Source organism: Taudactylus pleione, unplaced genomic scaffold (assembly GCF_031769625.1).
Source record: "Taudactylus pleione unplaced genomic scaffold, aTauple2 ptg000393l, whole genome shotgun sequence".
Lineage (NCBI taxonomy): Eukaryota > Metazoa > Chordata > Amphibia > Anura > Myobatrachidae > Taudactylus > Taudactylus pleione.
Window position 1 is genome coordinate 13259441 of NW_028284794.1, and position 14789 is coordinate 13274229.

Sequence of the window (14789 nt, forward strand, 5' to 3'; positions counted from 1 at the left end):
GAGTGGTAAGGAAATTGAGCAAAATAAGGGTGGCTGACAGAAGTAGACTTCCATTGACTATATTAAATTAATAATGGTGGGGTTACAATGATATAAAATGTAGCTGAAGTTTCTTACACTGTTTGATTTCCCTACCAGAGACCCTAACGAGGGTAACGATGCTCGCCAGCCACGGTGGCCTGTGTACAGTGGAACGGAGCAGAGGTACTTAGCCTTGAACAATAAACCTGTCCAGAACCTGCAGGGAATAAGAGTCCAGACGTGTACCTTCTGGAACCGGTTTCTGCCCAAGCTGCTCAATATCACAGGTACCAAGAATTTTCCATCCCAGGCCTCCACCTATATGCTGGCTGCTGACATGTGACCTGGCTTTTTGCCATACACCTGAATGATGTGAAGTTCTAGGCTTGTTCAGATCCTATACGCAATACATGGCTTTATCTTCTCAGTCATGTGGTCAGCAAGAGTTTATGTTTAGGGTCCTAGGACACAGGTTCTCAAACTCGGTCTTCAGGACCTCAAGCAGTACATGTTTTCCAGGTCTCTTCACAGAATCACAAGTGAAATAATTAGTTGTACCTGTGGTTCTTTTAAAATGTGTCAGCGAGTAATGAATACTGTGCACCTGCTAGATGACCAAGTTTGAGAACTACTGCCCTAGGATATGACACAGATCTGTTGCGTGTTGCGCCCTGTGTCGAAAAGGTGGGCGTGGTCAGTGGAAAATGGGGGCTTGGCCACTGAAAAATGGGGTATCAACATGACCCACCACCATTTCTCGTCACTCTGGGCACATTACTTTCCATTCCATATGCACGTTAATGCCCCCAGTAGTAGTGCCCCTTATGCAATGCCCACTGTAGCAGTGCCCCTTATGCAATGTCCCCAGTAGCAGTGCCCCTTATACAGTGCCCCCAGTAATGCCCCTTATGCAGTGCCCCCACTAGTGCCCCTTATACAGTGCCCCCCAGTAGTGCCCCTTATACATTGCCCCCAGTAGTGCCCCCTGATACAGTGCCCATAGTAGTAGTGCCCTGCACACATAAAACACACAGACATAATTATACTTACCCTTCAGTGGCAAACGCAGGATTTCTAGAGGGGGTTTCCAAATGCTTGATTTTAGAGTGAGTGTGGCCAGTCCATGAAGAGGGCATAATTAGCACTTATCCAGCTGTAATATGTTACATACAAAGTATATTGTGTTGCATAATTCCAGCATATACAGGACCAGAGGTCACAGTAAGCCATTAGATGCGGCAGTAGGTCTATCCTGTGTGAGCAGAATGGGTTTTTTTCAGATGTGGGCTCCATTCCCGAGCACTGGAGCAAGTCCGGGAGTCTGAGGGAGCAGCAGAAGAACCTAGCACTGCCCAGGACATATATGTACAGATCGGTCTCCTTATGTACTGGATAGTGTATTATTATACAGTATTAATTATTAACCCTATTGATGGTCTATAGCAGTGCACCCCTAACAGTGCAGATTTTCCACATCTCCTAGTTGGTGCACAGGTGTATTTATTACTGGCTGACACATTTTAAAAGATCCACAGGTGGTGCTAATCATTTCATTTGTGATACTGAGAAGAACATGCAGCACTAGTAACATTCTATTATATTACTATTTGTATTGTGGTCATGGTGTGTGCTGGGGAGGGGGGTTTCCAGGCAGACGGAAACCCCCCCTGCGTTTGCCTATGCCCTTATCCCCACTCCTGCACCCGCCGCCGTCTGCTCCTCCGGTCCCGCTCGGCACTATCGTCTCTCCCTTCAACCACTGCGGGAGCCCGAAGGCAGAGCTCATGAGTGAGGTCCAGTCCGGCTCTGGCACAGGGTACAGCAGCCAATGAGAGTCTGTCTGACTCTTATTGGCTGCAGTGCTCAAACAAACATGCCGTTGACGGCGGCGGTGTATTTGTTCTATTGTGTAGTTGCGCGGACCGCACTGCCCTGGACGGTGCCCAGGGCACGTGCCCTGCCCAACCCCCCCATGGATACGCCACTGCCTGTGCACCAGCTGCTGTGGAACTCCACGTCCTAGCATGCCCTGCCACATTTTTTAGCAGGCCCTACCTAGCATCAAAACTGTGGTACAAAATTATGGGATAGTTCCACAGCAGCTGGAGTTTGCTTAACGGTGCCTACCCTTGTACTAGGGCTGCCAAAATCCAGAACTCGGCCTGACCATATAAGTACATGTCTGAAAAGCATAAAAGGAAGATAGGAAGAAAAAGCAATGTACAGTATACAATAAAAACTTGGATAGGGCGTGTAGAATCCAATAAATAAAAGTCGGGCGACACCCCTATTATACAACTTGCTATTATTATTATTATTATTATTATTATTAGCTTTTATCTTTAAGGTGTACAGAGCAAAAATACAAAACTGGGATAACTGAGTAACAGGATAAACCAATATACATAGTAACAATTGGGAGTACAAACCTGACACATAATAAATAGAGATAATACAAACACAACCACATAGTTGACAAATGTGGGAATAATACTGACCCTTAGCATAGGGTCTGATTCAGCTTGGATCGCAAGTCTTACGGATGCACGCACCCGGTTGATGTTTGCGTTCTGCGCATGCACCGCAGCATGCATGCGCGAACCTGGCGCTGCGAAAGCGAATGCAGCATATACTCAGGACCATTGAGAAATGATTGACCGGAAGTGACGTCTGGGGATGAAGAGGGGGGCAGTTGAAGGAACGCAAGCGTGCCTGTGTGATTGAACGCCGCTACAGGAGCATGCATAATTAAGCCCCTGCGACGGCATTCACAGTCAGAGGAATAGATGGCGACAGGAAGTTTTGCAGTTTGTGAGTCAGGCCAAGCTCAACCACAACTGTGCGTATGGGTCCATGTTGCTCGATGTTACCAATGATTTTGCTGACTTGTAGATGTATGTAATGGGAGGTGGGCGTCTTTGTATCGTGCGGTGGTCACATTGCAATCGCATTCATTTGCATAATTTCGCAGCCAGCGGGGGCGTGCGATTACAAACATGCGATCCAAGCTGAATCAGGCCCATAATGCCGACATAATAAACAATAGTGACCCAAACCAGTTGGCTGAGATATTGGACACGGGGGGATGGAATAAACATTAGGAGGGATGGCCCTGCTTGCAAGAGCTGACATTCTAAAAGGGAAAAGGAGTGAGGCTGCTGGGGAGATATATGAGTTATAGATGATGGAGGGAAGGACATAATGAGAGATCCAGTATGCAAAGGTGAGTAATACCGCTTTTATACCAAAATTCCAGATCTGACCCAGAGGTTGGAACTGGGGTTCCAATCTGGATCAGATCCGAGTCGGCGCCGTTCACACCAGAGCCGGGTCTGCAGAGACCCGGCTTTTCTGGCGTTGAAGTGGACGCTTGGAGATGACGTTATCTCCAAGCGCCACTGAAGCCGGCCAATCGGCAGGCATGCGGCATGATCCAGGTCACCCTGACCCGGATCGCGCCGTTTACACTTCAGGGTTTCACGGGTTATTCCCGTGTTAAACCCTGCAAGTTACCTGGGTTGGATTGCCGGTCACTCGACCCAGGAATCCAACCCTGTCCCCTTTTACACCAAGGAGTGACCTGGGTTAACCCTGCAATAACCCGGGTTTTAGCTGTGGTGTAAAAGGGGTATTAGTGAGATTTGAGGTAGTGTTTGAAGCAATGGATATAAGGGGAGAGTCTAATAGAAAGAGGGACAGGTAGGGGATAGCACAGGAGAAATCTTGGCGAGCCATCCATACAATGACACCAGGATTCCGATAGCCTAATTTGCAGCTGCAATCAGCATTCCTGCACTGAAAGTGACTAACTCTTGCTTGACCCTACTAATACAATCAGCACATAACTACTAACCAACTGCCTTCTTTTTACTAACCAAATATATCTGAATTTCTCATTTATTATGTTTTGTTTCTTCTTTTAACCCCTTAATCCCTAGAAAATTGCTTCCCAATCCAAAGTCCTTTATAGTTTTCAAAATGATCCTTCCTTTTAAGCTATGGCGACTAACACGGTCTCTGAATTCCCAACCTGTAACCAAACCTCTTACATTTCCTTCCTACTCTCCCCTCTGAGCTTCACAGCGATTCATTTATAGCTCAGACTTAGGGAACCTGTGTGCCTGTAGCTGGCAGAGGCTTCCGGGACTTGTAGTTACACAAGAGCTGACAAAAGGCGCTACAGATGTGTAGTCACTCGTCTTTGCTGCAGCCCCTCTCGGCCTGCCTGGTCCCGTGCGGCACTGCTAGCGTCGGGCGTCTTTTGTATTTTTTGCAGAAGATGCGTCTAGGGTCCGTATTCAATTAGAAGCGAAAAGCTGAGATCAAGGAAAAAGTATTCGCCGATTGCGACTTTTCGCCAGGAAGAAACATATCTTCGTATTCCATTCCATCTCGAAAATGCGATGCAATGTAATAGACGAAAAAAGATTCGCCTATAAATAGGTGGAGAAAAGAAAATGCAAAATGGCTATATAGGGGTGCAAAGATGGGGAAACCACTCAGCACCCTTGGGACAGCCCCCCCAAAGGATAACTGAGTAAAAAAAAAAACTAAAAAAAAAAGGGAGGAACACCCCAAAAAAGCACTTTGAAAAAGGGGGCAAAAAAGTGCACAGTGGGGGTATGATCTTAAAAAGTAGCTAAATAGACTTTTGGGGGGTCTGCAAGTATGCGGGAGGTGTTTTTTTTATTGCAGGTGTTTGCTGAAGGTGCGTTTTTTATGTTTCTTATAACTTCGCTTTAGCAACTTTTAAAGAAGCTTGCACCCATTTTCACGTACCCCAAATTTGCCAGGACTGCTTATTTTCACCCAAAAATACTGCTTTATACCATTCTTTACCACTTGTGCAAAGACGCTAAATAGTGGCAATTGTGCGAACTTTAGTACCCCAAATTGTTTCATTAGTGCTAATCGGGGGGTATGCAGTCAGGAAGCCGGCGGACCTAATCCCGACAGCCGGCTCCCCGACTGCTTAATCCCGGTGAGGGTTACATGACAGGCGTCTAAATCTAGACACCTGTCATTTTACAGACGCCAGCACCCGGCATCCCGTCTGAAGTGAAGGGGGGGGTTAGGTTTAGGGCTCCCGGGGGGGAATTAGCATTAGGGCCCCCCCCCGGGAGGTTGGTGTTAGGCTAGGGGGAGGGGGGGTTAGGGTTAGGCTAGGGAGCGGGAGGGGTAGGCACCCATGGGGGGGACTTAGGGTTAGGCACCCCCGGGAGGGACTTAGGGTTAGGCACCCCCGGGAGGGAGTTAGGGTTAGGCACCCCCCCAGGAGGTTAGGGTTAGGCTACGGGGAGGGAGGGTTAGGGTTAGGCAACCCCCCGGGAGGTTAGGGTTAGGCAAGGGGGAGGGAGAGTTAGGGTTAGGCACCCCCCCGGGGGACTTAGGGTTAGGCAGCGGGGAAGGGGGGGTTAGGTTTACGCACTTAGAGGGGGGATTAGGGTTAGGCACTGGGGGGAAGGTTAGGGTTAGGCACCCTAAGGGAGGGTCAGGGGAGGGAATTAGGTTAGTGAATACTTACCTTAGGGACAATCGGGATTTTCACCCATATTGGGCAGCCGCTGTCGAGATTCGGCGGTAAATTACACCGATTCCAATCGGGGACTACTACACTGATCCCCAAAGTTTCCACATCTTTTTGGAGGGTTCAGCCTGAGTTCCCCGATTCTGACACCACTTTTCGCCTGTTCTGATATCACGTATCTCCATTTTCACGCCTTTTGGAATTCGCGTACGATAAGTTTCCGCGGCTAAAATACGCATTGTAGGCGAAAAGTCAGGCAGGTGAAAAAATATCGCGGGTGCGAAACTAATTGGATACGGGCCTAAGTCGCAATGTGCTGCAACTAGGAGGCACTAGGAGACTGCGCTGATTCATTCGATACGTGACACTTGTATATCTGTGTGCGACTGAGTCTCTCAATCAGCAGGAGAAGTGTTACGACGCAGTAGCCGCAGCTTTTCTCCACGCCAAGTTTACCGTCTCAGTCACACACAGATATACAAGTGCCACATATCAAATTGATCAGCACAGTCTCCTGGTGCGTCCTAGTCACATTGCATTGCAAAAAAAAAGACGCCCGACGCTAGCAAAGTTGCACGGGACCTGGCGGCACACTCATACCAGGCATATCGCGCTGCATGGCGTATTGAGGCTAAATCATTAAATACACACCTGTACTTTCCAAAGTTCGATCTAATCACTAACAACACTTTCATGTGAACTCCATGTACACTCACCAGCCTTCCCTAGACCTGTGTACCGGCCTAAGCCAGGATTAATCCAGTTACGGCGAGTCACTGCAGCCAGTTTAGTAAATTAAGTCCACAGACGTTAGACTACAAGCTGCATGCATTGATGAATTGACTGTCATGGGGGTTTAAGAGTCACATTGCTTCCAATTGCATGAAAATATTTTAAAAGAATTCTAGATTCCAGAATCAAATTGGTTGAATAGAATTTGTGGTCTTTGTAGCTGCCGTGTTTCAAATACCGTTTGTCCCAATTTGTGAGGAAAAATTGTCGTTTCAAAATTAAAAAGTGGCGAATGATGTGGGTGGGGTGTGCCACAACTGGTGCCTGTCTCTGTAACAGGTATGTACATTAATAGTTAATGCAGATAGGTGGTGATAGAGCACATCCTCAGGTAGAGTCCCTCGATATCAGGCACACAGTGGCGGTGATAGAGATATTTTCCCATCCAAGTGTATGTTATCCTGTACTACCCTATCTGACATCTGACTTTCTCCCTTATAGTGAACCAAGGGCCCTGCTCCAACTGCTCCCGAAACGGCCCCTTCCTGACGCTGCTCACACTATGTGTCCTTATAGTTCGGCATAAAACGTGATTAGCCTACCCCTCCCCCCTCTCTGCAACCCAAATCCTGACTGGACAGTCACTTCTAATTCCGTTCATACTGTGAGAGACCAGCATGTGAGACTATTAACTCAAACTCCCAGAACACGTCCGCAGGCGTCACCTAGCCTGGTAACGTTTCCCAGCATGCATCGCTTCCTCACCATGTGCTTCCTGCATCGTTCAGGTCATGCTTCTCTCCGTTCAGTCTCTACGTGGTTCATTTATCTATTTCTACTTTCAATAAATTATTTTTATTCCACATTTCACCTTTTTTTTTTTTTTTTTGGCTTTTATTGTTTTATGCAATTCATCACATGATTTCTTAAAACGACTAAAAATCACTCCGTCATCATCTGACCCATCGAACTGCATGCTTTCACCATTAACTGACAGTGACGCGAAAAAACACCTCAAACGTTCTGTGTTTCCCACTTTTTGGATTCATTCGCAGCACAGTGCCACCTGGTGGCTAAATATTGTAGAACCCTGTTAAAGCATTTGTTTATTGCATTATTCGGACTCCCTATTAGAAGCTGAAATACAGTGGGAGTGGTGTGTTTTTTCACTTTATTGATGCTATAAAAAAAATAATATATATGAATTCTGCAATAAAATTGCGGTATAATAATTATTGTAGATTATGCAGTGCCGCACAGAGAATATTTGTCATTCACATCAGTCCCTGCCCCAGTGGAGCTTACAGTTTAATTTCCCTACCACACGCACACAAACACAAAGCACAGGTTATTATTATTATTATTATTATCATTTATTTATATGGTGCCACAAGTGTGCCGCAGCGCCTTACAAAGGTCATAAACAAATTGTAGACAAGCGACTTACAGAACAATACACTACAGGGTATGCAGTTAGGAACCCGGTGGACCTAATCCCGACAGCCGGCTTCCCGACTGACATATCCCAGCAAGGGTCTAAAGACAGGCGTCGATATGCCGACGCCTGTCATTAGACATACGCCAGGAGTCCGACGCCCGGCATCCCGTTCGAAGGGACGCCAGGTATTAGGTTTAGGGTTCCCGGGGGGGGACTTGGGTCAGGCAACCCCCCGGGAGGTTAGGTTTAGGCTAGGGGAAGGGGGGTTAGCGTTAGGCACCCCCCCAGGGGACTTAGGTTTAGGCGACGGGGAAGGGGGGGGATAGGTTTAGGCACTTAGAGGGGGGATAAGGGTTAGGCACTGGGGGGGAAGGTTAGGGTTAGGCACCCCCGGGGTGGACGTAGGTTTAGGGGGCGGGGAAGGGGGGGTTAGGTTTAGGCACTTAGAGGGAGATTAGGGTTAGGCACTGGGGGGGAAGGTTAGTGTTAGGCACCCCCGGGGGGGACATAAGTTTAGGGGGTTGGGAAGGGGGAGTTAGGTTTAGGCACTTAGAGGGGGGATTAGGGTTAGGCTCTGGGGGGGGAGGGTAGGATTAGGCACCCCTAAGGGAGGGTTAGGGGGTAGAGATAGGTTAGCATATACTTACCTTTGACGATCGGGATTTCCTCCTCTGCCGGGATGCCGCTGTCGGGATTCCAACCGCAGGGCATGGGTCCGGCGGTAGATCATACCAATTCCCAATACAGGACCAGGACATCGATAATATACATAGCTACATTAGCGACCATAACACCCAGATAAGCAACAGAACATAAGCAACCAAGTGTTAGGTGCCCTAGTGGTGAGTAAGGAGTAGATGAAACTAAAGTAGGGAGAAGCCCAAGAGGGTAGAGGGCCCTGCTCGTAAGAGCTTACATTCTAAAGGGGAGGGGCAGACAAACAGGAGTGACACAGATGGGGTACAGGGTCATTTTGTCAGAAGCCAATTCACCTTCCTGTATGCTTATTGGGCTGTGAGGAAACCAAAGGACCTAGAAGAAACACACAGCAACACACATGAACATACTGTACAGGGGATCATTCTGTGCCGGACGGATCTCTGCATCATGGGCGCAAATAGTGAGTTTCAGCAAACAGCGCTTTCACAGATGCGAATCAATGCAGCGTGGCGTATATCCACTCTATTAAGCCTTGGAGAGAGTTAAAGTGGATGGAGATAAAATAACAACCAATCGGCTCAAATGACATTAACTGTGTTTGAAAAATGACAGTTTGGAGCTGATTGGTTGGCACTTTATCTCTCTTCAAAGCTTAGTACATAGATCCCTTTGTGTGAAATGGGCCTTTTCAAGGAGGGAACTGGGTGGTGACAATTTGATTGCATAGATCTGTTCTGTTTTTTAGATCCTCACATTAGCCCCACAGAAACTGGCATTAGCTTAAGGTACAGACAGATGTGCCCTCATGCACCTAGCCTCAATACGCCATGCGGGGCCAGACGCCTGACGCAAGTGAGACAACTTTATACTTTGAAAGCATCTTCGGTGTGAATAAGATGCAAATTTAGGGCCTGATTCAGAGGCATTCGCTATTTGCAAGTGCACACTCTGAATCAGGGCGGGGACAATTTTTTTTTTTTCCTGTCTGCGCAAAGCTGTGGGTGCCCACCCACGGCTAGTGTGAGTGGGCAGGAGATGGTCACGATTGTCACGACCATCGGGCTTGCGAGGAGACCCTGTGGTAGGGTCTCAGGTCTCGCAAGCCCAAGTGGACTTCCTGCTCTAAAAGAGCAGGAAGTCCACTACTGACATCACTCAGGAACACCTCCATTTGGTCAGCCACCCCCCGCCCTCCCCGCCTACAAAACGGGGCGAGCTGTCGATCAACATCGTTTTTTTGCGAGCCCCGGAGCAAGTGATTCTCACTTGCTACGGGGCTTGCGCATGCCGTGCATTGCACATGCCCCATGTGCACACTGGCCCACCATCGACCCACTTCCGAGCGGGTCTGAATCAGGCCCTTAGTCTGTAGTGGACACGCTGGGCTCAGACTTTAACTACATGTGGGTTAGTTTTAAATATGTACAAAGTCGCAGATAAGGCGCAACGGGCACTTGGCGTGGAAAAAAAAATCTGGTTTCCACGGGTTCACGCAATCACCGCCGCTCTGCGGCCGACTCAGAATCAGTCCCACAAACTGCTAACCACTGTGCCACTATGCAGCCTGGCATTACAGCATAAGCAACCAAGTGTTGGGTGCCCTAGTGGGGAGTAAGAAGTAAATGACACTAAAGTAGGGAGAAGCACAAGAGGGCAGAGGGCCCTGCTCATGAGAGCTTACATTCTAAAAGATCAATGGCATTAGTGTAGGACCCTGAATATATTGATGGAGTGCTGTGGATTAGTACATGAGTATCAGTGAAAGCTCCCCGCAGGTCCTTGTATGTTAAGCCATTATCCATTGCCATATAGAATACAGTGATATCCCTGAGGCACAGGCCAGAAACGTGCCGCTGGTCCCCTGTGGATTGATGGGCTGTGCTGTGATAGATATTGGTTCAGGCAGCATCGCGGCTGCTGCTGCTGCTGCTGCAGTGTGTGTGTGTCAGAGTGAAGTGTACATTAGATGAGATGACCATGTCACATTGTCCATGTGTTAGCGCAGGCTAGGAACTCGTCATCAAAGGGGTTGTCAACCCTTCTATGCGATAGTGGCCTAGTCTGGCTTCTACTCATAAGAGTATCTCCTGATAACTGTAACGGCCGGCCCTGGCCTGGTTACTGCGTCCACTTGTTCATGTTAATCATCGCAAAAATAACGTCACCACTGTTCATCCGCTCTCCCCCGTACTCCATACATGCCTGTCATTTCCTGCCTCCTCTCACTGATCCCTACCTTTAACTCCTTGCCTCATAAGCTGCACCTATCTTATAACCACCCTTTCACTGTCCCCTCAGCCATATGTATAGGACTGCTTAAACCTAAAACCCATGATACATAAAGAAGCTACTAACATACATATCTCCCCAATTGCAAAGTCGAGACAATTTAAGCTACCCCTTCCGATTCACTAAACCTGGCCTGTTCATTTTGGATGAAGCCGTGCTGCTTTCACACAAAAATGGGGACAAGCCCTTTAAAATTAAATACAGTTCGCAAATGCACGTATCAGTGGTTCCCAAACTTTTTTGAATCATGGCGCCTTAGAGTATCAGCGTTGTTTTCATGGTGCCCCTAAGCAAAAAAGTTTGCTATTGAGAAATACAGAAAAAAAAGTAAATTGTGCTGACCTGTCATCCTTAGGGTCAGTTATGTGGGGGTGGACAGTTTTGCACTTCTGTTTGTCCACATATTTACATTACATTAACCATAAGTCATATGATTTGGTGTCTATTCACTAAGCCTTGGGTGGAGATAAAGTGAACGGAGATAAAGTACCAGCCAATCAGCTCCTAACTGCCATGCCACAGGCTGTGTTTGAAAAAAGACAGTTAGGAGCTGATTGGCTGGTACTTTGTTTCCATTCACTTTATCTCCACCCAAGGCTTAGTAAATAGACCCCCAAATTCCTATATAGCAATGAACCCCACACACACACATTAATAGAGCACCTTCTGACCCCTCAATGGTCTCCAGTATCTCAGGCCACTGGGCAGCCCTCCCCCCGCCCAACTCATTTTGATTAAAATAGAAAGTTAGTTTCAAAATGTAAGCAGTGATTCTCTCTTCTGTCTTCTCTGTGTTACCCGACTTCCCCTTTATCTTGTCTCCCTCTATTGCCTTGCTGTGTCCCTTCCCCCCCGCCCCTCCTCTGCAGATAACATTGACGAAGCTGAGCGGCAGTGGAAGGCGGAGTTCCACCGCTGGAGCTCCTACATGATGCGATGGAAGAACCAGTTCGACCATTACAGCAAGCAGGAGCGCTGCAGCGAGCTGTGAAAACCAACTGCGCCGACCCGACCTAACATCGCCGAGCAACTCTCCTGCTCAACCAGCGGAAAAATAAAAAAAAGTTACAAACTGCGACATCACTATGTGGTCACGATGTCATTCACTGCGCCAATTCTCCACTCTGCAGTGTGCGAATCAGGGGAGTTTCTATACATCGCGTTATCACCGCTGCTTAAAAGACCCCTCGTATACTGTCATAGGATCGCCCAACAGCAAGTCACACACACACGTGAGGACATTGACATGAGTTCACACACCCTTGTCCATGTGATTGTTCTTGTACTTTGTATGTACTGTTATGTCTCCCGAATTACACCGCTCCCCCACTCTGGGGGGGCATTTCTTATCCTCGTACGATGATGTGACCCCTTTTCGCATGTTCATTTGTATATAGTGTTTGATGATAAAAGAAGATATAAATAAATATATAAATAGATATATAATATATACATATTTCTAAAAATATATATATATATACATGGAGGGATATTTAGGTGTACTCTATTTATTTGTGATGGTAAGAACGTCAGACCTCCAGCCAGTTGCCAAAGGCGCGGTACCCAGTAAATTTAGAACTGGGCATGCATGTCCCACCCTATAAGCACATATGTTTCATCACTGTACATCCTAACAGTCTCACACAGAGTATCCTGATTTTTAGATCCCTCTGCATCACTTGCAACATTGCTGAACTACAAGTCCCACAGTACATTTGCCAGGTGGCCAGTTGTTACTGTGGCTGTCTGGCTGCCATGGAACTACAAAGCCCAGCACGCCCTGACAGTCCCAATTTATGTTCATTCCCCCAATTTTATATAGACAGTATATGTCAGCATATACATCACGCGTTAACCAAAGCTTTCATTTCATGTAGCCTCATTTTTTTTTTATTTTTAAACATTTTACTGTAAGTGTGGTATTGTATCTCTTTGCTATGTGTATGCACAGTGTAAATTGTACAGCAAGGGTCAGGAGCAAAGCAATGCACTGTGTGGCCCGTAGCAGCCACCTTTTATTCTGTGAACTCTGCTAGAAAATTAAGACTGTTATTATCAAATTAGCTGCTACGGTTTAATGACACATGTACCCAAATTATATTGTGTTATGACATAAGCTACTATGGGGTCTATTTACTAAGCAGTGTTAGGAGACAGAGTGAAAAGTGATAAGAAAGTGATAAGGTACCAGCCAATCAGCTCCCAACTGTCATTTTTCAAACACAGCTTGTGAGTGGCAGTTAGGGGCTGATTGGCTGGCACCTTATCACTTTTCACTCTTCACTTTTCACTTCTAACACTGCTTAGTAAATAGACCCCTATATGCACAAACACACACAGACTATGCATTCACCTTACATTTGTTACGTCACAGAGGAGGGGATGTACTAAGCCTTAGAGGGAGATAAAGGGCCTGATTCAGACCCACTCGCGAGGGGCTGTCCCCTTGCAAGTGGGTCGATGTTCTGCACTGAGCATGCGAACGCCGGAGGGAGCTCCGTCGTGCGCATGCGCCAGACGCGATGAGCGAAGGACTTTCCTTCGCTCGTTGTGTCTGATCAAAGGGGGCGTGCTGTCGATGTTGATTGACAGCACGCCCCCTTTGGTGGGCGTGCCGGGGGCGTGCCTCCCTGACCGGGGCGTTCCTAAGGGAACGCCTACCGTCAGAAGCCGGCCCACTGACATCACTAGTGATGACAGTGGGAGTGATTTTGGCTCTGATAGAGCCAAAATCACTCCGGGCCTTGCGGTTGAAAACCTCAACCGCAGGCTCCGGCTCGCAGTTTCGATCGTCGCGATGGTCAAGACCATCGCGGCCATCAAACTGCACGCTCGTACAGGCTGTGGGTGGTGACCCACAGCTATACGAGCGTCCAGGAGGACACTCCATAGTTATGGAGGACGGCCCTCATTCAGAGCGTGCGCTCTGCTCAGAGCGTACGGCTCTGAATGAGGGCCAAAGTACCTACCAGTCGTCTCCTTTCATTTTACAGGCCGTGTTTGAAAAATGACAGGAGCTGATTAGTTGGTACTTTATTTTTTCCAAGGCTTAGTGCATCTACCCCAGAGTATTTACTAACAAAGGTGCAAATCTGCACTGAAATCAGAGCAGCCAATCAGCACTTGTATTTTTCTTCTGCAAATGAGACAATTAAAGGAAATACTTGGTTGGTTTTCATCCCTGCTGGTTCATGCTATAAATTAAATAAGGCCTTACATGTGTAGTCCGTATCTGCCCTTGATGTATTCATGAGATGTAAAGTATTATGATCTTATTACGGATGAAAACAAGTGTATGAATAGTTTAGCCCATGAAGCTTAGAACCGCACACACTGGACGCCTCCGAGTCCTGACTCCAAGTTAACGGTTTGGAACTTATTACAGAAAATTGTAAACAGAAGTGTCCTACTGTACAAAAGGCCCAATCACTACCTGTGGTACCTATGGTCCGCACTTCCCTCATGGTCCGTGGCCTTCCCTTAAGTGTGTGATAATGAGGAACAAGGCTTGTACGTGCATCGTTCAATAAACACGATAAAACCTCATCGTCTGTGTAAGATTTATCTTCTAAGCCTTACACTGCTGTCACTTGTCTGTTGTTCTCAGTATCGTTAAAGTTTTACACGAAGGTCCTGATTGACAGCTGGACGCTAAGCCCAAGTTTGCGCGGCTGGCTGATGTTTTTTGTACTACGTATGCGTCCGATGGATGCAGAAACATTGATAGTCATCGAGCGTTTATTGGAGGTAACGGTGGCGGGTGTGTCGCAAGTGTTTTGTGGGCGCCTCGCAGCCAAGGACTGCCTCTTTGTGTGCAGTTTCACTGGCCCCCGGCGGCTCACTTCAGGTGGAAATTCTGAGCGGCCGTAGGGTTGCGACTGATTAGAGCGGCGGATTAGAGAAACAGCTGGTAGGCGTCTCTGTACGTATTATAGCGGCTGCAGCATTAGCGTGAGTTCTCGTGACCCAGCTGCGCCAGGATTAGCATCCACCACTGAATCAGCCCCTAAATCCTGCTGTAGGGTCACTGTTACAGGTCATGGACTTCTGGTATTCGTCATTGCAGAGATAATATTGTGTCTTAGCCCATTGTCTTCTGTTGCTTGCTGTTATCTGTTTCCT

At 47.5% G+C, this 14789-nt stretch overlaps 1 protein-coding gene across 7 annotated transcripts in view; it reads left to right on the top strand.

Annotated features, from left to right (window-relative positions):
• Positions 1 to 12841, top strand: part of ACHE (acetylcholinesterase (Yt blood group)) — a 73485-nt gene extending 60644 nt beyond the window's left edge. For 6 of the 7 annotated variants that reach the window (XM_088446161.1, XM_088446164.1, XM_088446162.1 and 3 more), the window contains 2 exons: positions 139 to 308; positions 11537 to 12841. In XM_088446161.1, the coding sequence (XP_088302287.1) occupies positions 139 to 308; positions 11537 to 11658 (292 nt within the window). In that variant the 3' untranslated portion in view covers positions 11659 to 12841. Of the gene's footprint in view, positions 1 to 138; positions 309 to 6781; positions 7161 to 11536 lie in introns of those variants that run through there. The other variant, XM_088446166.1, reaches the window with a different exon arrangement.
• The last annotated feature ends 1948 nt before the right edge of the window (positions 12842 to 14789 follow it).